Source organism: Aspergillus fischeri, genomic scaffold (assembly GCF_000149645.3).
Source record: "Aspergillus fischeri NRRL 181 1099437636264 genomic scaffold, whole genome shotgun sequence".
NCBI lineage: Eukaryota > Fungi > Ascomycota > Eurotiomycetes > Eurotiales > Aspergillaceae > Aspergillus > Aspergillus fischeri.
In genome coordinates, this window is record NW_001509762.1 from 5,384,735 (window position 1) to 5,410,361 (window position 25,627).

Consider the following 25,627-nt stretch of genomic DNA (forward strand, 5'->3'; position numbering starts at 1 on the left):
TAGGATTTTTCATGGAGAATACAATTCTCGAATTAATTAATGACAGACGGAAACTTGACCCAAGGTCACTGACGTGATGCTCCCTGATCTAAACATAACCTGTTTATTGCCTTGCTGCGTATATAATTTGTCATCTATCAAATCGACCGCGCATATATACTGCAAGATAAAGCTGCTATCAGTACTGCAAGTCATGCAGGGTACATATACATGACGGAAGCACAGCTAACGAACAGCGATAAGTCAGGTCCGACTCCCCTACTCCTCCTTGATCTTGCGAGATCTTTTCTTGGGCACCCGAATGAGCCAATACAGAAAGACGGCGGCAAAGATGTTGAACACAATGTACACGAACAACAGCCCCACATTGCGCCAGCGATCTGAGAAGCTGATGTTCAGTTGTGCCAGAAAAGTATCCGTATCTGCCACTGGACACACCTGGCAATTCGAGGTTGCCTCCGGGTTAAGTAATCGGCCGTGGGACATCTGTACATATTCGTCCAGGAAGCTCGAGCAATTCTGGCCTTGCGGGGGTGGAACATGGAGGATCTCAATATCTGAGCACTTGACGCTGGTTCCAGCTAGACCCACCGACAACACTGAGGACACAAGGTACGTGAATGGGGATACCCGGTACATGAAAATCCAAAAGCCCGGAAGGGCCGACGGACTTGCCAGCACACTGAGTCAAACGTTAGCAAGCGCTGTCATAGCTGTCTTCTTCATGCTTCAAGGGATTTTCTCACCCATTGAAAATGAGACAAAGTGAGAACAGCAGCTGTGCGATGTTGCCACCCGTCTCTGGCTGCTCAATGCCTGCAATGATCATCGAACTGAACGTGGATGTAAACATCATGAAGATGAGAATCAACAGGAACATTGTGCCACCGCGCTCAGTTACGCTGTCCGTTGGATATGCATTACGATAGAGGCCGATTGGGTAATACCAGCAGAAATATGCTGGCACGGCCATTAGAATGTTCCAGGGCAATTCGACCAGGATGCTCGCGAGCATAAACGCTTTCCACGAGTACGCCTTGGATGGTCGTTCGCGCACTTCATACAAGGCTCGCTGAGTTACAAAGTGCGGCATCATCTGTTGGACCAGGTTGGGGAAGATGACCAGCAGCATGAATATGGCGAACATTTGATTCTGCATGCCTTGCAAACTGGTCGGCTCCCGCCAAAACGTAAAGCCAATGAACAGGGGCTGGGGCGCCGACAATCAGACTTGCCGACTCCATGGTGTCTCAGGGAGGAATGCCACTCACCGGAATGATACACGTTGCAGCCTTTGAATATATGTACGACGGACTTCGCCAGTATTGCTGGAGCATGCGCTGGAGACAAACAAGGAACTGCGCCCAGAGAGGCATAGCGAACTCACCATACTCCTTGGTCCGGGGCGGCGGAGGTCGTTGTAGTAATTCCTCTTTCATCTGTGCCAGCTCTGCACGTACTTGAGCTCGTTCCGGGCTGTTATTCCAGACTTCCGGCCAGTCCTGGTCCGCATGCGAGCCGGGAGCTGCACCAATGACTTCCAACATCCACTCGGCAGGGTTTGCGTTCTTAGGACAGTTGGAAGAACCCTTGTTCTCAAAGTACTTGATTAGTGTCTCCATGTTGGGACCCAACTCGCCAAAGTATACCGTTTTCCCGCCCTTGGCGAGGAAGAGCAGACGATCAAACTGTTGCATCAGAATGGCCGATGGCTGATGGATGGTGCAGAGAATGGCCTGCCCATGGTCCGCCAGTTTCCGCATGAGAGTGCAAATGGACCAGGCTGTCTGGCTATCAAGACCAGAAGTGGGCTCGTCAAAGAAGCAGAGCAGCGCCGGCTTGGCGGCAAGCTCAACACCAATCGTCAATCGCTTTCTCTGCTCGACATTAAGGCCTTCACCAAGAACTCCAACAACAGCCTCCGCGTACTCTTCCATGTTTAGCATCTTGATTACTTCCTCGACATAGGCTAGCTTCTCCTTGTGCGGTGTGCTCGCTGGCTGCCGGAGTGTAGCGCTGAAGATAAGAGCCTCGCGGACAGTACTTGTTTCCAAGTGCAGGTCCTGCTGTTGAACATAACCAGTCTTCCGTTGAAAGGAGTCGTCTCTCATGCGTCCGTCAACTAGCATCTCGCCGGTGATCACACCCATGGTAACACGATTAGCTAGGACGTCCAACAACGACGTTTTACCAGCCCCAGTCACACCCATCAATGCTGTTAAAGTTCCTGGTTTGACCCACCCATCGATATGATCCAGAATTCGGCGTGTCTCTCCTTTGACTTTAATGTCGTAGCATACATCTTGCCAGTGGAAGATCGAGGTTTGCTTGACGATTGCAGCGGTGCTGTCATGACCCGCATTATCAAGATGCTGCTTCTCTGAGGTCGGAGCTCCTTCCAGATCACCATCGCGCCGAGGCTTCTTGACAAATGCAGGTATCTTCCCTCGAGGGAAAACCAAGATTTCCCCTTTGGAGGGTTTCGCACGGACTAGCTCGCTGCAGATGATGTAGGCAGCCAGGAAGAAGAAAAAGAAACCTAATATAATGCCATAATTCCGCCAGAGATGTGAGCTGAAATACCGATATGAAGTATTGATAAATGCATCACCGTCAACGTAGTCCTGTCCAGCTACGGCACCCTTCTGAGAGCAAATTTTTGAGCTAAGAGGAACATCCTCGTAACCCGGGCCAGCGGGCACGTATTGAGCGCAAGGGAATTTTCTGTCACTGAACTCGTTGATCATGAGAGACTCGAATGCATACTATCCCCTGCTTAGCTGAGTTCTAAGAGTTTGAGACAAGGAGATGAAAACTTACACCGATCGGATTCAAATAGTTCAGCCATTTGAACCACGGATGCATATCCCGTACTGGAATCGTGAAACCCGTGTATATGACAAGAATCATCATGAAAATAGAGGAGGGCACCATGGCCTGTGCCATCGAGCGTGAGATTGCTCCGATCCAGCGAAAAATATTGGACATGGTCAGAGTGATTGTTACGGAGAACAAGTAGAAGACAAAGAAATGCCCCGGGGTTCGACGCAGATTGGTCATGAAGTAAAGGATAAGGTTGAACACGATGGAAACCAGAAACTTGGAAGGTAAGTCAACAATCATAGAACTGATGGCTTCTGCTGAAGGATGATACAGCGCGTATTTGTCGTGCTTCTCTACAATCGGCCGTTGCTGCCACAACGTCAAAATCTCAAGCGAGCTTGCAAAGGCGTTCAGTAGAATTGCGAAGAAGAGGAGTGCACCACGGGAGAAGAAACTGTTGGTCGTTTGGTCCAAGTTATAGAATACGCTGGAGACGATGAATGCCATGATGCTATTGCCAATGACGGTTGCCAGAGTCATGCTCATGTCACCTTTGAGACGGAGAAAGCCTCGGCGGAGACACAGACGAATTTGCATCGGGTATGAAAGAGTGTAGGGCGAAGGCGCCCTGGTCCCTTTGGCCTTTTCCGCTGCGCGAGAGACAGTGAACTCCTTGTATTTGCTGCCACCCAACGGAGACTCGTTCTCAAATGCTTCAATGTCAGCCAGGAGCCGTTGCCGCTCGGCGCTTTCCCTCCATCGAGCAGCAAACTCGTCCGGTGTGCGCGGGACGAGGGCTTCGTACCCTTTCCGGACCAATCTTTCGGAGGGACTCGTCAGAGATGTCAAGAAGTCACCGGTGGTTTGCCTGTCTGGGCAGTCAAACCCCATGTCAATGAAGAAGCGCTTCGCATCACTAGCTTTGCCGAAGTATATCTGGCGGCCTTCATAGAGCACAATAACCTTGTCAAATATGTCGTAAATGGCCTGACTAGCCTGGTAGATGGCTACTATAGCTGTTGACCCAGTATAATCCGTGGACAGGCGAAGGTTCTTGACGAATTCCAGAGCCGTAGAGCTATCAAGACCTCGGGTGCTGTTATCCCAGCATTGCAGGGGACAGCCACAGAGGATAGTCTCGGCAATACTGACCCGCTTTCGCTCGCCTCCAGAGACGCCTCGAATGTACTCATTCCCTATCCGTGTATTCATCGTGTGGCTTAGGCCCAGCATGGTCATGACGACGTCCCGCATATGAGTTGCATGTTGTTCGCGAGAGACACCAGGGAAACGGTTTGCTGGGGTTCGAGCCTGGGCGGCGAAAAGCAGAGTCTCGCCTGCAGTGAGCTGTGGGAAATGAATTTCGGTTTCTGCCTGGTAGATGACCTCGCCGCGGAAGCGACTGTGCATTTCATCCCATGAGATACCCTCGTATTGAATGTGAGTTCCTTCGTCCAGCCACAAGCCATGAGTTTCCCCCGCAATCGTCTTGAGGAAGGTTGAGCATCCACTATGTACGCGAACAGTTAGGGCCAATCGAGACATTCCTTCTCCATTCAAGTCAAGGGTCCTGCAAAAAACTTACCTGCCTGGCCGGCCAAGTACAACAAGCATTTCGCCGCTGCGCACAAATCCCTCAAAATTGCGCAAGATGTCAATGCGAACCCTATTCCTACATCCGAGAATACTTCGAAGCCACCCGAACCCTTTGAGCCACATGTTGGCTACATCGGCCTGGTAGTCGGCTGCCGTTCCGTAACCATAGGCATTCAGGTTGCGAAATGAGACGCCTGCGGTACGACGGGGATAACGGTCTGGATCGCGCGTCTTAATGTGCAACAAATTCTTCATCCATTTGCGCGAACTGAATTTGTCGGAGTTGGGGTCTAGCTCGGGGTCGCTGGAGGGGTTGAGAAAGGTGTTGGTTGGGTCTGCACTCCTCTGAGATATCTGCGAGAGGCTCCGCGCAAGAGCTGTAATCTTTTCGTGCCCTTCCTGATCAATACCGTCCTCGGAATCTGGCTCTGCCGTGTCTGAACTGTCTGCCTTCTCTCCTAGTGGGGTCTCCACGATACGATCCTCTTCAGCATCAGTAAATTGCCGCCGGACTGTACTTGCGACTTCCTGACTCGCACTAGATGAGACAGCCGCCGCTCCGAAAGGAGCTGGATATGAGAGTTGCATCGCCATCGCTGCAAGACTCACACCAACCTCCGAGATGACTGCCTGGTCATGACAGGAAGAAATAAAGAAAGAAGACGATGAGGGATTAAAATATTCCGCGTGTCGTCCGTCAAAATCCGAAAAGAATCAAGAGCGATGGTTGAAAGGGGAATGAAAGGAAGGTGCGAACGATAAACAAGTCATCCTCAGGAAACAACCAGGTAAACAGGTGGCATACATGTCATCATCCAGGAAGCATAAGGTAACCATAACCCGCGCACGGAGAGCGGATACAAAGATATCCGAGCTCGGGTAGCATAAACAGAACGGAATCCGACGAGAAAGCAAATTCAAGGAATAAGATGTAAGCGAACCCGGATACGCGACCCTGGCCCTACTCTGGATGGTCAGGCCCCTCCTTGCTAAGGTATCACCAGCATCACAGCGATGACTCCATGACAGTCAGGCCACTGGCCCCCTGCCATTCAGTGGTAATCATCTTGGCAAGTCAGCAAATCGAACATGGATCATGTGGGTTCGGTCAACCCCGGTTTCTCCATTGCACATTATGACGGGATCTAAAGTAGTGGGGTCCCGGAACGTCAACGATTTCTGGGGTAGCTGGTTATCAGGAACTTTGAATTCGAACTTGGAGCCTGGGGAATAACTGCTCAGCAGTACGGAAACTATAGACAACTAGGTAATCATGCACAAGCTGAAGCACATGTAAATCCATTTCTCTCCGAGCAATGGCGCTTAGGCAAAAGATGAAGATCGGATATTCGATCATGATCCTGGACCAAGGACAGGGCTAGGCCACCAAAACGGCAATTATTGCTCCGGGCTGTAGTCGGTGGCGAATTCTCCGTGACTGCTGATTGGCTTCGTATTGTCTGCGTATTCGCAAAATTCACCCGAGCTCTTGTCCTAAACGTACGTACTAACCTCTTTAGGCGATAGGCTTGTCTGGATGACCGAATACTGATAAGTCTACTCCATACAGGGAATATCAGCGACGATTGCGGATCTGTTGGAGCAATACATATATAGCTGCTGGTTAAAGACATGAGGGTAATTGGTCTGATGTTGAGGAGAACAACATAGTGTCGTGGAGTGTTGCCAGTATGTTGGACCAGCAGGAGTCGATCTCAGCTCCTTCATTCAGCAATGTCCCTTTTTCATTCAGTCCTCGGTGCTCGCTGATATGGCTAGCGCGGGATCGGAATTACTTCTTATTTGAACTGTGTCCGGCTGTTTTCAGCTTTTTCTGCATACAGTCAGATCGAGTAACTAATGCATTGTAGCGATACTACATACTTTTGATAACAAAGCCCGCCGTGACTATTCCCTGAAAATTTTGGACATCTTCTGAGAACTGCAGCTCTTTTCCTTTTCGAGAGTCCGACGAGGATCAACATTAAGCGATCTTGGCAACATGGCTCAATAGTGGAGCACGATTCTGTGCTTATCGATACCAATGGGCTCAAAACTATTCAAATAGTCCTTTGTCTTTTCAAAGGGATGATATTTAACTCGAGCTTGACGACATCGAGACTCTTTGTCGTTTCAATCGGACACGAGTGCTTTGAGAACATATCCTGTCGGCCTCCCGCCCACACACTGCATTTATTTCCTGGGTCGCAGCACCTGCTGATTCTCGTCATGTCATCTCCCGCATGTTCAGCCGCAGGCAGTGCAACCGTGTTAGATCATTCAGATGATGTTGAATCAACCCTGTCTGCCCTGTACGAGGAGCGACCGCTGCTGGACTCGACGGATGAAATCTGGTTACCACCCAAAGGATTTCTTTGGGTCCAGATCGGTAAGTACATCGCGAGAAACCACTGGAGTGGAACTCACTGTCATTGTCAGCTATCATGTCGAATGTCTTTCTCTCTGGATTCGATGGCACCATCACGGCCTCGACGTACGCGGTGATTAGCTCGGAATTCAACGCCGCCAACACTGCGTCGTGGCTCACAACCTCTTACCTTATCACTAGCACCGCCTTTCAGCCTCTGTACGGTCGCTTTTCCGATATATTTGGCAGGAGAGTGTCCTTTTTCACCGCCACCATTACGTTCGTTATTGGTTGTTTGGGTTGTGGTATTGCCGACGATATTGTCTTCCTGAATACGATGCGGGCGTTGACGGGAATTGGCGGCGGTGGTCTAATGACTATGGGTAAGTCGCATCTTCTCGAGCTGGAGGGCCGCACTCACACGGTCCAGCTACAATTGTCAACTCCGACCTCATCCCGTTCAGACGTCGGGGTATGTATCAAGCTCTGCAAAACGGCATGCATGGCTTCGGCTCCATCTGTGGTGCGTCGTTTGGTGGCTCGATTGTTGATACGGTTGGATGGAGATGGTGCTTTCTGGTGCAGGTGCCTGTAGGGCTATTCGCATTGATTACAGGACATCTTGTTCTGCATCTTCCGCGGCATAACCAAACTTTTGGACAAGGGCAGGGTTTTCGGGCGGTACTGCGACATGTCGATCTATCAGGAGCTTTGCTGCTCATTCTTGGCCTTTCAAGCCAGCTTGTTGGCCTGAGTCTGGGTGGAAATGAGCTTCCATGGTCGAGCATTTGGGTCATCCTCTCACTCGTGGCTAGCTTGCTCCTTTTGGGCTTGTTCGTGCTCGTCGAAGAGAAGACGCCGGCAATTCCTTTGATCCCGTCAAGAATGCTCCGTGGGGCCATGCCTGTATCCACTCAAATTGCCAATGTCTGTGTTGGAATGGCTGCGTATGCAGTGAGCGGACTTCTCCTATCGGCTTTATCTAGGCTACAGCTTACCAGAGACAGTTTCTCTTCACCCTCCCGCTCTTATTTCAGGTGATACTGTTAGACACGCCTACCAAAGCCGGGGCAAGACTCGCTATTCCTTCCTTGGCCGCTCCCATTGGCAGCCTGATCTCTGGTGTCGTCATGTCCCGCTGGGGCAGATTGGCATACCTTGTGCGTGCAGGGTGCTTACTGATGTGCATTGGAAATCTGCTCGTGATGTCTATCAAATTCCACGATGCTGGGTGGAAATACCTCACCTACGTGATTCCAGCCAGTCTTGGCCAGGGGATCGTCTACCCCGGAATCTTGTTTACGTTTCTGGCTGCATTTGACCACACCGGTAAGCTGGGGGCTCTACGTTATCGGAACTTCCGGGCTCATGGCTTCCATTAGATCATGCGGTATCTGCATCCACTGTCTACCTAATTCGGTCTCTAGGGACTGTCTGGGGCGTTGCCATCACCTCAGCCATTATTCAGAATACATTACGCTCAGGCCTTTCGAAGGCCTTGAGTGGAATACCAGACAAATGGAAAGTAACATCCCTCAAATGGAGCATCAGTGTGAGATGAAACATTGGCTGACCCTCGCAATTGATGTTGTGCTAGATTATCGAGCAGATTCGACACTCCGTTTCCGCCATACAGGACCTGCCCCCTGACATTCAGATGGCTGCGCGACTGGTTTACTACAGAGGTATCAGATTGTCCTTTGCTGCGTCTGCTGGCTTCGCACTTCTTGCGACCATTGCTGCGTTGTTTTCCAAAGGTAAGGGGTTGCACCGGGGCTCCGCATGAGCCTTCAGCGTCCTCCGGGGTAGAACGAGTGATGCTCTACCTCGAACTATTATATGTTACAGACAATGCACGAGGAAAGGTAGGTTCTGGTTCTGCAGTACGCCGTCGACTAGTTGAAGCTTCGTTGGATGGGGGAGCAAAGGTGGAGGGCAAGGTGGCAAGGTGGAGGATCCATTCGGGTGTGAAGAGAAGATATCTGCATTTGTAACCATGTATGAGGTTAGTTGCCGTGACTATGGAATACAATTGTTCACAAGCTCGAGTGAAAGACATTTTACGCATCTCAAAGGTGAGATTAGGGCGAAAAGGTTCGATTCCGCTGTGCGGAGCAATCCCGAAGGCGCGGTAACCCCGCATAGCTTGAAGCAGATGACCGCATTGGTTCCGAGATGAGGCCTCAATTGATGTTTCACTAGAAAGGATGAATTTTAAAGGTCTGTACTCAGGAGATCTCGAGGCGATGGATTGGTATATGTCCGCTGTCCACATGATAGCCCTACCGAGATAAGGATGGGTCTTGCGGCGGAACGAACGATCATGCTTGTATATACATCCCAAGTATCCACACAGCTGGGCGACCAACATATCGATTGATTCAAGATAAAGAGCATGCACCCGCTTCCCACAGTTTATCAAACAGCGTTCACTCCTCCGCATTAGCTAGCTCTCTTGAATAGCCAGCCTACGGGTCAATTGGGATGGAAACTCGGAACCAAACCGTAACCCTGACGCTAAATCCGGGCGACCATAGCCACGGCTGACTTGACCATCGATATCGACGCCATGGACCAGCCCTGATTTGCGGGGAAATTGGCTTTTGTGCGGCCTTCAGTTGTCGTTGAGCCAGTAATCGTCGTCCGAATTCGCTATCTATTACGCTCCCCCGCAAAATCGCCGACAATCTTTTTTCAGGCGAGTGGCTGAATTCCGCTTCCTTCCGCCCAATGCAGTCGTTCTTGCCTGATGCGCGGTAGGCACGGCTTGTTGGAGATAGTGTTGATAACAGGCTCGGAATTCGATAGCGCGTTCCGACATAGTTCTGCTGGCTATCTGACCTGGGCAAGTGGAATCAGCCATTCATCATGAGATGTCAGTAAGGGTGAGATTATCTTTTTCACTGCAACTCATCCTAGTGTATGCGGCTATCCTGTCAGGTTATGAATCAAGGATGTGGAGGTTTGAGGGGCTGTCTGGGGAAGTGTAACTCGTAGTCCATATAGAAGTAGCTGGTCTCCTCGCCAAGGGCTCACACCACGCTCCATATTGCATCTTCCAATTGACTATGGAGACAGAAAGCAAAAGAACAGCCTCGTATTCCAAACCACTCGACAATGGACCCCCGGAAATCGAACTGGCCACCGGCCAGGTCATCATGGGCCTGCCGGACATGCCCATGAAGCGCAAGTTCAGCATCCTCAGCATCATCGCCGTGGGCTACAACATCTCCAACAGCTGGGTCGCCATCGCCACCAGCTTTGCTATTGCCGTACAGTCTGGAGGCGCGGTGTCGTTGCTCTACGGCATCGTCGCCGTCACTGTTGCCATGCTGTGCACGGGCGTCACACTGGCGGAGCTGGCCAGCGTCTATCCCACGGCAGGCGGACAGTACCATTTCACCTCCATTCTGGCGTCTGAGCGATGGAGCCGCAGTCTGTCGTACTTTAGTGGTCTTGCGGCCGTGTTCTCGTGGATCACACTCGCGGCGTCGATCGCAGTGGCTTCGACACAGGCGCTGATGGCGGTGGTTATTCGCTGGCAGCCAGAGTATGTGCCTCAGGCGTGGCATTACTTCCTGGTGTATCAGCTCTTTAACATCGTCATGGTTGTCTACAACATCTTTCTCACCAACAGAACCCTCTGGGTCTATAATGCAGGCTGTAAGTTCCCCTCCCTTCTCACCTCGCCATTCGTGGAATATACTTTTGCATACTGACATCGCATCCAACAGTTCTCCTCTCCCTCGGAACCTTCCTCGCCATCACCGTCACCTGTCCCGCCCGCTCCCACACCGAGGTCGACTCCTTCGCCATCTGGACGCAGTTCACCAACGGCTCCGGCGGCTGGCCCAACGGCATCTCCTTCCTGACCGGCCTCTCCACGCCGCAGTTCATGCTCTCCGGTCTCGACGCCACCCTCCACCTAGCAGAAGAGTGTCTCGAGCCGGAGCGTATCGTCCCCAAGGCCGTGCTGGTAACCGTCGTAGTCGGCTTTCTCACCGCGTTCCCTTTTTCCATTGCTACCATCTACAGCTACCGCGACGTGGAGTCATCCCTGTCCTCGCCAACAGGGTGCGTCGCTCCCCTTTTCCTGCATAATCACAGCCACAGCCACTCACTCCGTCTAGATTCCCCATCTACTTCATCTGGGAAAAGGCCTCCCGCTCCCCAACAGCCGCCACAATCTTCATGGCCGCCCTCGTCGTCGTCTCCTCCATCGCCCTCAACGCAGTCCACCAGACAGCATCCAGACTCACTTGGTCCTTTGCCCGGGACAACGCCCTCTTCTTCTCGCGCCGCCTCGCATCCGTCCATCCTTCCCTCAACGTCCCCGTCTACGCCCTCCTCCTGAACGGTCTCCTCGTCCTTCTTGTCGGGATTGTATACGTCTGCTCCACGACAGGTATGTCTCAGGACTTACAGTTTCGGCCAGATTTTTCAGAGCTAGAAACTGATAGATGCAGCCTTCAACGCCTTCATAGGCACAACCGTGATCGTCGCGCAGATCTCCTTCGCTGTCCCCGCAGCATTGCTCATCTACCGCCGTCGTTCGCGGGAGTATCTCCCGCCATCAAGGCCGTTCAAGGTCACGCGTGTGGTAGGGTATGTGTGTAATGTGATGACGGTTGTGTGGGCGGTGTTGATTACGGTTTTCTTTACGTTTCCGACGACGTTCCCGGTTACTAGGGGGAATATGAGTATGTCTTTTCCCAATTTCGTTATGGTTTCATTTGCTGTGGGTGTGGCTAGGCTAACGGGTATAGATTATGCTTCTGTTGTGCTGGTTGTAATGTTGCTCCTGGGGGTGGTGAATTGGTTCGTGTATGCGAAGAGGCATTACCATGGGCCGAGGTTGGAGATGTAATTCAATGCAGAGGCACAACTTATTAAGTTCCTTGAGCATCTCTTCTAGTACCACTATCTACACATGATCTCCTTATATATTCCTCTTTCAGTATGCTGAGCAGCAATCACTTATTACCCTTGGTCTTCAGAACAGCCACGCTCAGATTCGGCAAGCTGAATTCGAAAACACCTTGTTTGCCAGCCCGCAGGGTCGACACCTTGCTGTGGACCTGATTGGCACCGCCAACCTCGTTCATGGAGAATGGGTCAGGCGCAGTCAGCACGGTTAGTTCAGCAGCGGTGCCGGCCTTGACGCCGTCAAAAGTCAGCGAGACCGGCACGTCGGCGGTGCTGTTGTACACGGCCGCCTTGAAGATGTGGCTGTTGGTGCTGTTGTCGACACCGGCGACATAGTAGAGGGGGCCATACTTGTCGGAAGATTTGGTGGGGAGTGTGTTGGTCATGTGGGTGTGAGAGAAGAGCTATGCTTATTAGTATTACGGTGTAGAATAAGATGCGAATGAGAAGGGCATACATCATAAACGTGCCAGCTGGTGGAGCGGGCTGTCTGATCAGGGTCGGCATTAAAGCCCAGGAACGTGGGGGACCACTCGTAGTTGTCCAGGTTCACGAGCATGGGCGCCTATTTCGTTAGTTTCGGTCATTTCAACTAAAGTACGGCAACCTACGTAGGTCGTTCCGATAATCTTGTTAGCATTTCTTTCGGCACCCAGAAGGAACACGGCTTCCGCGACGCTTCCAATCCACCATGGATAGAGGGAGAAGTGTCTGTTGGCCCAGTCGATTTCGGCTCCGTTGTACTGCACCGCCGCAATTTCGCCTATTACGTGTTAGTCAGGGCTATAGGTTGGGCTTTGTTATACTTACCAAGCAGGATTGGGTGAGCCTCGGACATGTTGTCGAAGAAGCCGAAGCGAGTGATAAAATTGTCGGGAATATCGTACAAATGGTAGTCACCACCAGCGTCACCAGGGAGGGTCATATCAATGGTCGACGCCAGGACAGTAATGTCAGGGTACTTGGCCTTGATCGCATCATAGAAAGCTTTGAACCGGTAAGATGTGTAGGAGGCTATTCCGTTGTTCAGGTTATCCTCGTTGCCAACTTCGACATATCTGATGACCCAGGGTTCGGGATGACCAACAGAAGCGCGCAATGCTCCATACTTGGTCTCCACGGAGCCGGTGAGGAACTCAAGCTCATCGAGGGCGTCCTGCACATACACGTGAAGTTCGTCTTCGGGGACAACGTCGCCGTTGAGCGCCAGACCGGCCCACACCGCAAGGACTTGGACTTGGTTAGAGGATTGACATGTTCGTGACAGCGAATAACTCACTAGGCTCGATTCCAAGATCGTCACACCACTCCATGTACTCGACCAGGCCCATTCCACCGGTTTCCTGGTATCCCCACGTAGTGGCACGACCAGGACGGTCCTTAAGGGGCCCAATGGTCTCGTTCCACTTCCAGCGGCCGTCAATGGTGTCACCTTCAAGATTGTTACCGCCGGGGAAGCGTAGGAATTTCTGCGTCGTTAGCAACTAGCGTCACAAGATACACAATAATTCTTACCGGTCCAAAGTCCTTCATTGCTTGCATCAGATCTCTCCGGAGTCCATTCGGACGGTTGTTCCAGGTAGGCGGGAACAGGCTAATGAGATTGAAGTCCAACGCACCGTCTTCCGCTTTCTGGATATAATCTGGGTCAGCTAGTCGTTTGGTCTGATGTTTCGATTTACTAACCGATGTATCAAAAGTGAGGGAGAAAGTATTGTTGGTATCCGGGGCAGCGCGATGAGGAACAAGGGTAAAGCTGTGCTGCACCCATTTGTCTTCAACGCTATGCGACGCAATCTTAGCGCTGGCAAAGACTTTACCCGTACGTGCAGACTGAAGTGAAGCTGTGAAGCTGCCATTGTATGCACCCTTCACATAAAAAGAGCCGGTATATTTCTGGGGTCTGACATCAATGCCCCACCAGCCCAGGTTGGTGAGCCCAGCTTGGCCCTTGCTACCCTTGACGTTGACCGAGGTAGGCAACGCAGATGACAGTGGATTACTGAGGTTCTTGAGAGACAACGTAGCTCCGTTGACAGCGGTCCACGCGTCCAGGTTGGATGGGTACTTGGAACTTCCCTGGAAGGCACGATTGCGAATCAACTCCGCATAGAGACCACCTTCACCGCAGTGGTTGATTTCCTGCACTTATCATTAGCATCTGTGCAAAGGTTACTGGTGCTCGACGAGGACTCACCTCTTCCATGATACCGTACTGCAAGTTAGTCGTGACATTGCCCCCGGACGACGCAACAGAAATCTCAACGGCGGCAGTGCACGCTGCCAGAAGCGGCAGGAGAATAGACTTGGACAACAGCATGGTATTCCGCTCTGCAGGAAGACACGCTGTGGTAGTTCTCTGCAGGTTTTATACCTGGTCAATTGGCAGGGTTATGAGGCAGACCCTGCAGATCGCAGTGACATTATATATGCGTCCATGGCGGGCCAGGGAAGGATGTCTCCTTGCTGAAGTGTAACTCTACCCCTCAATTGAAGCTGTATCTGCAGGGTTAATCTGTACAAAGGTTCTGTCTAATCAAAGCTTGCATGATTTGCAAGGGGCGAGAACGAGAGGCCCGCAAGTGACTGTTTTCAAGCTTCCCCTTCTGGCAAAATCCCATGAGGGGGACAAGGGTGATCGTCAGGGCATTTCCAAGTCCGTAGCGGCAATTAGCCGGGTTGCATGATCGGATGCTAAATCATCTCCAGCAGGTAGATTCGTCACAGACTGCCAACTAGGTCCAGTCAGTATCTCTGAGAGGATTCAGCAAAGACGTGAATTGCTCGAACACCGAGGAGAGTCTCATTGGGACTTATGCCCAATACTTCCTGTAAACAAGAGCCGTGGCTGAATATTGGCAAGAAAATAAACTCTCTTCATCCCCAGTAGTCTAAATTGCTGTCGACCAAGGGAGGAGTTTAGGCAAAGACCCATACGGAAGTTCCCCGCATCGACGGCCCAATTTGCTTGCCATGGAACGTGCGAGACAAGAATCAAAAGCTAAATAACTAGGTGCCGCTGGAGCCTGGAGAAATACCGGAGACTGCGTGTTTAGATGATGGCTAGTCTGAATATGAGCAATGGCTGCAATGCATGAAGAAATGAGGAGATTAGATGTGGGGTTGACGGACTCCATTTCTCCGTCCGAAGCCCCCGGAGGCCTCTCGCATTTCATTTGATGGCTGTGGTTAATAAGCTCAGAAGAGGTCTCCGAGGTATTGATAAAAGTTTAGCTTCGTGTCCTGAGAGTCAGATCTTCATGCTCTGATCAGTCTGAGCGGCGTGACCTCATTGATGACCTGTGTGTACAATGTACACAATGCTTGGTCTCAAGGAAGGCGAAAAGAGACCAAAGCACAACTAATGGCCCCCGTCTCTCGGTTCCCTTCCTCTCTTTTCCTATGCTTGACGCCGTCTTGACGAACAACTGTCGGCATGATCATACTTACAATATCGCTCACTGAACTATCAAGTTGTGCCAACGGATTCGCCTCCCGGGATTGAACAGAGGATCGCTCAATACAAACCATCACAGATTGCTCTTTGACTTGCTTCACTCTGGAGTCGACCTATGGAGACCATTGAGTCAGAACCTATTCTATGATGAGGCCGTAGCCACCATATGGCAATGCCACAAGAGTCAGCTCTGCATGCAAGATGTCCTGTTCACGCGCGATGAAAGACCGTCCAAATTGTCACATTTGATCGTTACAGGTGGTGGTGATCCGAGAAGATATCTCGAGAATCGAAGTCAGATTATAAACTGCGTAGTACTAAAGGAATGGTATCTTCATTTGCAAGCACCTATTCCTGGAAAGTCGTATTTCATTAACAAAACAAACGGCATACACAAAAATGTATAGAAGCAAAAACCACCGAGCAGGACATCCCAAGTATAGATCGTAATAGATATAAAGGACCGGGTAAGTGGATAAACAGGGAGGGTATCACTCCCGGCGTGTCTACGGTTCCTGCGGCACGCGATTTGGGAATATTATCGACGTAATCGATCGTGAGGCTTAGCACATTTCGCAGCATTCGATACAATCAAAGCAGCACTCGCAGGTCTCTTCGCAAAGGAAGCAGCAGCAGAGGGTAGCAAGACTAGCAGACAAAATAGCAGCGTTAGCAATTGATACGCAAACATCATATCCGCGCGACTCAGGTCAAAGGACGAAAAGTAGAGCTTACCAAGCACCTAGACACCCACGGTCCTTCTTCTGACGAGGCTGTTCTTGGTACGGCATTTGCTGCTGCCGAGTCCATCAGTTCTTCATTCTCCGTAGTCATGCGACTTTGTTGTAACGTACTGGAGGTTGATACGGCTGCTGCGGGGGAGCATAGCCTTGCGGCTGTTGAGGAGGATAGCCTGGCGGGTATTGGCCCTGTTGAGGAGGGTAATAACCTTGGGGAGGTTGTTGGGAGTACCTATATCCACAAAAAACAGATTAGACATCACCTTCAAGCGCAAAATCCAAGGACAACATGAGAATGAAATCGCTTTGTCTTCGTTCTTTCCTGCCGCTAAGTGCTCAAGCGCCTCCTTCAGCAGCGTGTCCTTCGAAGAACAAAAGGCATGATGACAGCGGATAGTTTCAGCCAAAGCGATCTATGACTGCCTTGAGTCCAAGAAGGAAGGCGCAGCGAAGTTCGAAACACCAAGCCGGAAAGGAATGAATGGAAAGGACCATAGGAGGCGGGAAGGATAGATGCAAATAGGTCCAACATCACTTACTGAGGCTGATGGCCTTGATTGTAGTAGTCGTGGGAACTCATGATGGCGACAAAGAATGTGCTATAACGTTGGAAGAGTGGAACAGTCAGTATGGATAATAAAAATCAAAATGGCGGACCGAGAGGAGAATGACGCGATCGTTTGCGAGAAGAGAATCTACGCAACGGAGAGCCAATAACAAGGGAGAAAGCGTACCTAAGCAAATGCCAAGTGTCAACGGTTCGAGGATAGGCAATAAGGGGATGGGAAAGGGGCCAAATAAGAGGAGAAGATGAGGGCTCAAACAGTGGCTGGGGGGTTTGAAAACTGAAAAGGGACGAAGCGGAGAAGGAGGAGAAGGGATCAGAGGGATCTAGGCAAGCTAAGATTCGGACTAAGTGCCTCACAACCCAATGGGTATTTATTATTAGCTCTCTATCTGAATCCTTCCACGATTCAACTGACTTCTCAAACAACTTATCCAGGGGTCAGTCTTTAAAATTGACCATCCACGATCGCCCGATTCTTTTGGTGTTCCGGACCGCGGAACTGGGTCGCCTTCCCATGAGCCATCTATTGGTAAACCCCTTCAATCGTGGTTCTGGTAACAAGGATGCCTAGAACCTCCTCGGAGAATCCGCTTTTCATGCCTAAACATACCGTTTGTCGTTATCAAATCCTTGGGTTTACAAGCTACCAATGAATTCGAAACAACAGCCGCCCTTCGTGAGCTGAGCCACAGCAATATTCCTAATAATACTACCAGCCTGGTCACAGCCCTACTGTCCACAACAAAAACTAAGCCACGGCCGGCGGTCAGAAATGAGGTCATGGTTGGCCAAATATCTCTCACCTGCCAGACTGATTGGCTGTCCGTGGCCCACAATCGGCCGCCAGCGCTGCTTGATTGTGCTGGTGCGCCACTAGAACGGCTCTTAGTGGCTTCAGCTGAACATGAACATGAAATTATATCCAATGAAATATATGATCTGACAGACTATCTGGTTCGCAAGTTTGAACTATCACCATATCAACCAATAGTCGCTGGCTTTTCTTGAGATTAAGGTGGCACTCGTGGCTGGTGTCCAACCGAGCCACACACCATCCCAATCCGCCAATCAAAGTGGAACATGTCTCGTTGCTGCCTAAATACCTATATACTCTATTGACTAGTACGTAGTGCGCAGTACCAAGGTACCCTCACCATGAATTGATCTGGTTCACACTGTCACACGGCAATATATCGGCACACAAACACCTATGTGGATTATCCATTGTTACCAATATCGACAAGGCTCCCTATTGCCTAATTGGGAAGACCTGAAGATATTCGAGGAGAGTGCGACCAAGTCAATAGAAGTAAGCATATCATCACACTTCGATCGATCTGCGCTTCTGTATCATTAGAAACCCAGCATTTGCTGGGATACGACGCATCCTTTGTTCGGCCTCTTTTTAACCTGACTTCGATTATGCTTTTTCTGTAGTGTGAGAGAAGTAGAAGTCGCGGTAGAGCAAATAAGAAGGAACTACCACAAGATACCGTCCATTTGTTCAGCTCAGCCATAGAAGATCTAGTTTGCGGGTGTTCTGAACCCATTGGAGCCGAACAACCCGTTGAAGGAGTTCTATTGCTTCAATGTCTCGGCCTTGTGTCTCCCAGGTATCGGAGAGATGCTTCATGGACACTAGCGTGTCAGGATGTCCCGCTCCTTCATTGCCAGTGCTCGTTGATGCATCGTCTCAGCATCCTTATATTTCCCAAGGCCAGCGAGCGCAAAGCCCAGGTTGTCAACGGATGTTCAAGATGCCAGGATGGTCGCCCCCAAACACTTCTTGACTGCCTGTTAGCATCTGCTGAAGTAGTCCTTCAGCTTCCTCATATTTCCCTTGCCACATGAGCGCAGAGGCTAGGTTGTTCATAGCTGCCAACTTCAATGGATGGTTGGCCCTCCCTCCAAGCTATTTCTGAACAAAAATGGGAGTCCCTCGGCACAACCGTGGCAGACGGAGTAGAAGCCACCATCGCAACCTGCATCAAAGCATGCGAGATCTTCCGCTCCAATCTCTAGTGCTAGACAGGTCGCTCTCAAGGTGGGAGATTATCGCGGCTCGATCGAGCAAAGGTGAGGATCTTCAAGCAGGAGCAGATCAAGTCTATGTGCGAGCAGCTGCAAATCTGCAAGATCACGATCGACTCCGTTGTTAACATAGCGACGCTGTAGGTTGAATCCGATCTACTCATTAGATGCTGAAGGAAGTAGAGACTGACGGGCAATTATGGTGTATAGGTACAGCTCCCTCAGGCATACCCGCCTGGCCGAGGAAATGAAGAAGACGATCTCGATGCGGCAGGGAAACATCGAACGCGCCATCAGGACAACGGATAATCAGATCGCTGACATCCGCACAAGACAAGAGGGAGTTGGCCCTGTGAACAAAGCCCAGGCAGCTGCAGACCTGGAGACTCAAGCAGACATAAGAGACAGATCGACGAAGAACATAAAGCACCATATATATCGCGAAGACTGCTCAGTGAGCTCCGGATGAGAGTGCAGGAGAGTACTATTGTGAATGTTATGGTCAGGAACAAGAATAACTCGACGCTTGTGATGTTTGGGAATCAGAACTCTGGCCTCCAGATTGGTGTCAGCAACGGTCCTATTACTGGTATTAGTTTTGGAGTCAAATGAGCGTCTGAACGCTAAGTGAAGTATTGATATGGGGTTTGGAATTCAAATTTGCAGCGACTGGATAAAACCGAGCCTGAGAAATGTAAGGATAGAAGTATATTGGTAGAATGAAACTGTCAAAACAGTGCTGTCCATAGAGTCTCGTACAAATAAAAGCACACGAGAAATTGCTAGCATGGGAATTGTGATCCTGTCCGCCGAGCCGTCCGGGTATTAATCCATGACCGCCTAAGCCAATGCCAGACTAACAACTTTCAACAGTAGGGTATCGGCTTGGTCATATTTCCCAATATTGACCATAATTTGTATTAGACTGCGCGTTTACTTGTCAATACAGTACATTAGAAGAATTTGTACATTAGTAGTATATGGTGGAGCAAGATGGCTAGAGCTCATTCATCACTCCGAACTGGGAGACCTGTATAGGGCAATATAGAGCTGAAGAAGAGATATACAGCTGTGAAGAGAAATTGAGATCAAATCAATGTATGAGATCATATGAAAATAGAGAAGTGATCATGGTTACCAAAATCGAAATGGATGAAGAATTGAAGGAAAGAGCAAAGTCATTACAGGTCATCATCATACATACGAGTCGATCTCAGGCGGTAGAGTCTGAGAATCGAAATAACACGCCGTCTCAAGAGACGGGCCCACAGTCATCGTGTGGAGGTCAGAATAGCCGTCGTACCCGTGGGCCATATTGGCCTCCATACCTACTTGAGGGTGGCTGTCAGCTGGTGCCGACGGCAACCCGTTGAAGACCACCTCATCCGTAGATACTGACAGTGGCACAGTAGCCAGATCTTCCCCTATTGTGTCCTGGTCAACAGCATTCTGGGCATTCTCAAGAACAAATTCCTCTTGCTGCACCATCCAGTGCTTCAGTACTTCCATCGGCGGGTGATTGCCGCCACCCTTACCACCTCGCTTCTCACTGTCTTTTCCACGTCCTCCCCGTCCGCGTTGGCACGGGTTGAAGTGAGTACGACGGAGATGGGCAGCGGCGTTGTAATTAGCACCATACCGTTTCCCATTCCGACAAGCCTTGCAGTTGGCCAGGAAGGTCTTGCCTGGAGATATATCCACACAGACCCAAACCTTACGGACCACTGAGTGCACCCGTTCAATGTGTCTTCGCAGCTCGTGCTCCCCATGGAAGCCATCTGGCTGGTCATTGCACATGTGGCAATACGTTTTCGGGCGCGGAGGCCGTTGTATCGAGGCCTTAGGGATGGCCGCAACTTCTTTCGAAGTGCCGTCGGACGATGAGATACGAATCATCTTGTGCTGCTCCACCAGCTTCGCTGGAGAGGTATTGCGCGACTCAAGTTTCGGTGCGATAGGTCGCGTACCCTGCACAATTTGTTCTTGAGTCCTTCGCGCCGCTCTTGACTGCTGAGAGGCGGCCGAACTGTTGCTTTCAGCAGACATGGAAGGCTTCATCTCTGTAGCAGGGGTTTCTCGGACGTTTGAAGAGAGAGGGGGGTAGAATGAAGTTGAGGAGGGTGCTGAGCAGGAAAATGGAAGAGGAGCCGAGTCAGTGAAGGGAAAGGTGACGGGTTGTAAGGCTTGCTGACTTGAGTAGTCATGGATTGGAACATTAATAGGGGAAACAGAGGGCATGAATTCAGTAGAAGGCATAGAGAAGGGGTAACTGGGGTTAAGATTTGGTCCGGTGGAGTCAAATCTGATCATGCCCAATCCACCACATATGGAGTCGGTAGTAGTACTCCTGGTCATCTCAACTGCTGCTGATGCCAGTGGCGCTGGTTGATTAGCCAGAGATTGATTCGACAAATCAATGGGGTTTGTCGGAAACTCCGGTATTGATGCTTGCAGTTGATGCTGGAGTCCATTCGAAGCAGGATCCGCAGAAAGGGCCAGCGACAGCGCAGATACGTTTGACCGGTCCTGAAAGTCGTCCAAGCACTGCCTAGCATATTCGGACGGCGAATATTCGTTGACATGGTCAAGTCGAATCTGCGAATGTTGAGGTCCGTAGGATTGCCGATGTCCCAAAACACCTGGGGCCAGTGGTTTTCGGTGAGAGACCGGAGTCTGCTGACTCTGCGATCTAACCATGGCTGTGTGCCGGACAGAGGACCCAGTAACCGATGGGAGGGAGAAGTCGTCCGTCCGAGAAGCCATTCCAGTAGATTTCAGATCGGTTTCGGGAGCCGCTGGCGAAGACACGTGAGAAAGCTCACGGGTCAGGTCAACGGTCACTGGTGGCTCCGGTGTCTGCCAAGTGTCAATCCACGGACTTCCCGCGGGGGAGTCAAGAGAAAGAGGATGGAGTAGCGCAAGAGAAATATGGTGGGTTATGAACGGAAGGTGGAGAAGAGGCGGGAGCAGGAGACCAAGATAGATCACATACGGTGACTCGTCGCTTTGTCGGAGGAAGACCAGAACCAGGGAGAGTCCGAGGAGTATCCTGTCGAGTCCGTTTCCCAGATTTCTCGTGAGGTGAACCAGTGTCAGGGATGCCAGAGCGGGGAACTGGACGGTAACTAGATGACGCCGTTGCCGGTAAGAACTGGCTCAACCGCTGACTCCAAAGACGATTGCGCTCTGATTCCGGAAGATGAGAGTGTCGATCCAGAAAAGCGTCCCGATACCCAGAGATGGCCCTTGTGAAGAGTTCGTCGTCGGCCATGGTGACTGCCATCGCAGGGGGATGATCCTTTGCAAGCGTCTCTCCAACAGAGCTCATGGGGGAATAGCTGCTATCAGTATCACACGGGATTGAGGAAGAGGGAATTATTCTATATGGTAAACAATTAGCACCACAAATAAAACAAAGAGAGCAATGTGAATGCGGACGAGATAGAGCAGACGCTTGACGGGGTTCGGGGAAGGAGGGAAGGCTGAATGTACCGATAGATAGATAAAGGCTACGAACAGGCAATATGGTATCCAGGCGCGACGCTGAGGAATCAGTGGCTGTGAGGAAGAGAAGACTTATGAGTCGGGGAAGGTTATCGCCAAGATGAAAGAAAGAGTATTGAGTATTGAGTATTGACTGAGAGAGGATGGCGAAGGGGAGGGTTGGCACTTAAATGAGAAGCACAAATGGGAGGATAAGAGCGATTCGATGGCGAACTATCCCCACGGCTCGGAGGTGCAGTAATGGAATCTTCTGAAAAGTCAAAAAGGACGGAAGATCTGTCAGAAGAGAAGGTCTGAATCTGGAAGTTGAAACTTGGGGAGCGACCAGGGTGGGGATCCTAGCTCAACTGGGTGGTATGGTATGGATTATGGATGGAGTAACTTAATTAGATAGATGGTTTATCTAGATTTATTTTCGAGATAACTGACTAAAGAGCCTACTAGAACAATAATAGATAACTAGTTAGTTGGTTGGTATCGTGGGCTACTGCTACTCCATACTAAGAACAAGGTACGATACCTACTTGGGTGATAGATCATATGGATCATGGGTCGGCGGATCAGCAGCAATCGTCGATGGAGATTGACGATGAAGTCCACGAACTTTTGGCAGAATAGAAGGTCTGGAACACTGCTGGCTTCTTTGGCTTCAAACGATTGGGTTAGAGAAGTAGCCAAATGTTTCTCTGTTTTTTTTTTTTTTTCCCTGACTTATTTTCCAAATTTCTATGCGGATATCGGTTTGACGAGGTTACTTCACATTAAATCGTCCAAGCCAATCGATGAGCAGGACGCCATCTAAAGGTGGATAAGGCAAGCTTGGGAGTTACAGAAGAAGGAAGAAGGAAACCTCAACTCCTAACTATAGTTAGTTGATAGTTGATCGCTACTTTATCAGGGCAAGGTACCCAAGAGCCTAAGGCACTAACCTGCTTGGTCTAGTTCAAGTCAAATGGATTCAGGATCAGGGACGGAGTACGGAGTACTACAGATATGGAGTGTGAATTGTCCCGTTCTCGATCGGCGGAAAAGGGGTGTGACCTGTTAGGTAAACTAGCAGTACCTGATCACTGCTAACTGGCCAACGTCCCTAGCGCAGGGATCCAGAAAAAGGTAGCTCCAGTTGTCCGCGGTGAAATGATGTCGTCTCTTTTAGGCTTAGAGTGTCTAACCTATCTTGAAAGAACCAGGCGGTGACGACACTGGTCAGAAAATATTATCCTCGAAAAATACAGGGTGAACACGGTGTCTTTCAAAAGTGAGGCAGCCAAACGGATTGCGCCAACCAAACCCCGGGCCGCCAGGACAGCAGGAAAGGAAACGATGCATTACGGAGTATTGTCCAGTCCTCCCACTCGCAAAAATCAGTCTTCGAAACGAAGAAATACAATAGGAGAAATTTCACTGCTACTATCATCAGTGTGATTGGTTCTCATCACTATATGGTGTCCTGAGAGCACCAAAAGATCCAGCATGATTTGTTGTTGTAGTGGCCAGGATTACTTGTAGATACATTGTGTGTAGTCTTCGATTCATGTGCCTTGTAAGCGCTAACAGATGATGATTCAAGTGTATTAACTCCCCTTCATGATTCTTTCTGGCTATCCCCTTCAGCGGATAGCCGTTATGGCTGGAAATACTTCTATCGTCCCCTGAGCGCGCCTACAGCGGTACCAGCGAGATCGCAAAGTATCGCAGAGCCTTTGGGTGAGTCTTTTCCACGGCCACCCTCCAAGCCAGCATAGTTAGGCTCAGCAGTGTCAGCAACCCGTGGAGCACGTAGTACTGCCACAGTTTGCAGACCAGCCGGAAAGTGACCTGATTGTGCCCTTCGACTCGAGGTCTGCCACGTTGCTAGCCTACACCGCATCGGGATCCGTCACTATCCTGCTGCCAGTCGCCGGGCGTCTTAGGCCAACTCCGCGTTCAGATGACGCTCTTGCCGATGGTCAGACATGTATTTTGAGCGCTTGGAGTCTGGCCAGTAGCGGTATGGCGAAGTGTTGTTCTTCGAAAGGACTAAGATAGCGACAACGCGAAAATTGACTTAAAGGAGAATTTAATTCCTGAGGCATCAATTGTTCTGGCTGCCCAAATGACCCTGTGTGCAAGGCACAGCAGTCTCCAAAAGCGACTCCATCAGCTTGAACGATACCTTTGAGTTTGCATCATTTACCTGCCGTCACCCATGCCTTTACAGCGGTGAGATGCCATGTTGAGCTGCCGCGAAAATAAACCCATTCCGACCACGGAACTTTCCCGTGTACCATTCGGAAGGCTCCCAAGGGTCACATGCCCGGCCACGCGTGGCCGTCCCCAACTTCAGACCATTTCCAAGGACTTTCCAGGACGCTCCCTCCTAAACTACGGGGTATGTGCTCAGTGCTCACCATGTCCCTGGAACTCCTGAAGTCGCATCTATCGCTTCTTTCTCGACAGGCACATCGGATGGCGATCCTGCCACTATTGACCGACCGACAATTCTAGGTTCGAGTGGCGATGGCTGAGTAGCAAACGTCTCACGTGTTGCACGTGATCGTGTCCGTTTGTGGTCCAGGTCTCCGTGCTCCATGTTTCTATGCCGTCTCGGAGATGTTTTGCAACCACAACCTTCTGCAATTACTCTAATCGGCCAAAGGGGCTTGATACTTCAATATTCGGCCGGGTTCTTCGTACTATCTGTTCTCCAGTAGATCGTCTTTGTTTCCTCACAGTCACCGCTATCCAAGTGGGTGTATGGCCTTCAAGTCTTTCTCCTTTTCTGATGGATACTGTTTCGGCTACCAGGCAATTTCGTTTCACCTTCCAGATCTTAAATATGGAGCACAAAGCCAAGCCACGAGCCAGGTTGATGAGGTCACCGTGTGCCTTGATTCGGCCTGACGGCTACGTAACGATTATGATCGGGGGAGCGTCGTATGAATGGAGTCAGTAGTACGGAGTACAGCGTTGTAATTCGTTCCTGATAGTGGTGCTACATGGTACATACTCCCCTGTGTCAGTATTTGGATATCTACGGAGCCAAAAATAGGCTCGACGGTCACGCTATTCCCTACCTGCTTTACTGGTGACTTTGCTAAACTTCTGTACATTGGACCAGAAGTGACCTCCTTGGCCAAGTGGGGCCACCATCCGGTGTAGATCAGACCGATGTATCAGAAATCCTTTGTAGATGAAAATCGGTAGGCCATCGCATCCCCTTTCACTTTTGGCTACTTACTCTATGGCTACTATCATCATCAATCATAGCAGTTTCATGTGCGCATGCCCATACAATGATCATTCCGCTAGAAACCTTTGCAAACATGGAGAGGCAAAGCCACGGCGGCAGGTAACTCATGACTCATCTTGCTCGAATCAAGTACTGAGCAGGGCGCACGCGATAATTGAGTATTATGTTCACAAGAGCGAAGCCTCATCTTACCTCAGGACACTGAGTTAGACAAAAGAACAAACTCAGATCTTGCTCATAATATCGTGGGCTGTAAAGTGCCTCAGCAAGCCTCCAGCTCGAGCATGTGCAAAGCCAAATGCCCGAACTAGACCTTTCTGCCTGAAGGCCTCACAGTACAAGGGTTGAACAGGTCATCAACAACATGGAACTAGTCCTCCAC

At 50.4% G+C, this 25,627-nt stretch overlaps 5 protein-coding genes across 5 annotated transcripts; 2 read left to right on the top strand and 3 right to left on the bottom strand.

Moving 5' to 3' along the window:
* Nucleotides 1–258: 258 nt before the first annotated feature.
* On the bottom strand, nucleotides 259–5,013 carry NFIA_090380 (pleiotropic drug resistance family ABC transporter; the record flags this gene model as incomplete). Its single annotated transcript, XM_001260976.1, has 5 exons — nucleotides 259–682; nucleotides 747–1,210; nucleotides 1,272–2,765; nucleotides 2,821–4,333; nucleotides 4,409–5,013. 5 exons carry the CDS (start codon nucleotides 5,011–5,013, stop codon nucleotides 259–261), a joined length of 4,500 nt encoding a protein of 1,499 aa, XP_001260977.1.
* A 1,635-nt stretch (nucleotides 5,014–6,648) lies between these two features.
* Nucleotides 6,649–8,573, top strand: NFIA_090390 (MDR family MFS transporter; the record flags this gene model as incomplete). Its single annotated transcript, XM_001260977.1, has 6 exons — nucleotides 6,649–6,808; nucleotides 6,859–7,170; nucleotides 7,218–7,741; nucleotides 7,795–8,116; nucleotides 8,170–8,312; nucleotides 8,385–8,573. 6 exons carry the CDS (start codon nucleotides 6,649–6,651, stop codon nucleotides 8,571–8,573), a joined length of 1,650 nt encoding a protein of 549 aa, XP_001260978.1.
* Nucleotides 8,574–9,855: 1,282 nt separating this feature from the next.
* NFIA_090400 (putative choline transport protein) lies at nucleotides 9,856–11,654 on the top strand (the record flags this gene model as incomplete). The annotated part of the gene is made up of 5 exons (XM_001260978.1): nucleotides 9,856–10,450; nucleotides 10,522–10,861; nucleotides 10,918–11,192; nucleotides 11,254–11,487; nucleotides 11,554–11,654. The coding sequence occupies 5 exons, from the start codon at nucleotides 9,856–9,858 to the stop codon at nucleotides 11,652–11,654; spliced, it is 1,545 nt and encodes a 514-aa protein (XP_001260979.1).
* Nucleotides 11,655–11,760: 106 nt separating this feature from the next.
* NFIA_090410 (alpha-L-arabinofuranosidase A) lies at nucleotides 11,761–14,033 on the bottom strand (the record flags this gene model as incomplete). The annotated part of the gene is made up of 8 exons (XM_001260979.1): nucleotides 11,761–12,117; nucleotides 12,171–12,278; nucleotides 12,325–12,476; nucleotides 12,524–12,943; nucleotides 12,993–13,182; nucleotides 13,229–13,345; nucleotides 13,400–13,855; nucleotides 13,911–14,033. The coding sequence occupies 8 exons, from the start codon at nucleotides 14,031–14,033 to the stop codon at nucleotides 11,761–11,763; spliced, it is 1,923 nt and encodes a 640-aa protein (XP_001260980.1).
* Nucleotides 14,034–19,703: 5,670 nt separating this feature from the next.
* Nucleotides 19,704–21,837, bottom strand: NFIA_090420 (uncharacterized protein; the record flags this gene model as incomplete). The annotated part of the gene is made up of 2 exons (XM_001260980.1): nucleotides 19,704–21,365; nucleotides 21,502–21,837. The coding sequence occupies 2 exons, from the start codon at nucleotides 21,835–21,837 to the stop codon at nucleotides 19,704–19,706; spliced, it is 1,998 nt and encodes a 665-aa protein (XP_001260981.1).
* Between the last annotated feature and the right edge of the window lie 3,790 nt (nucleotides 21,838–25,627).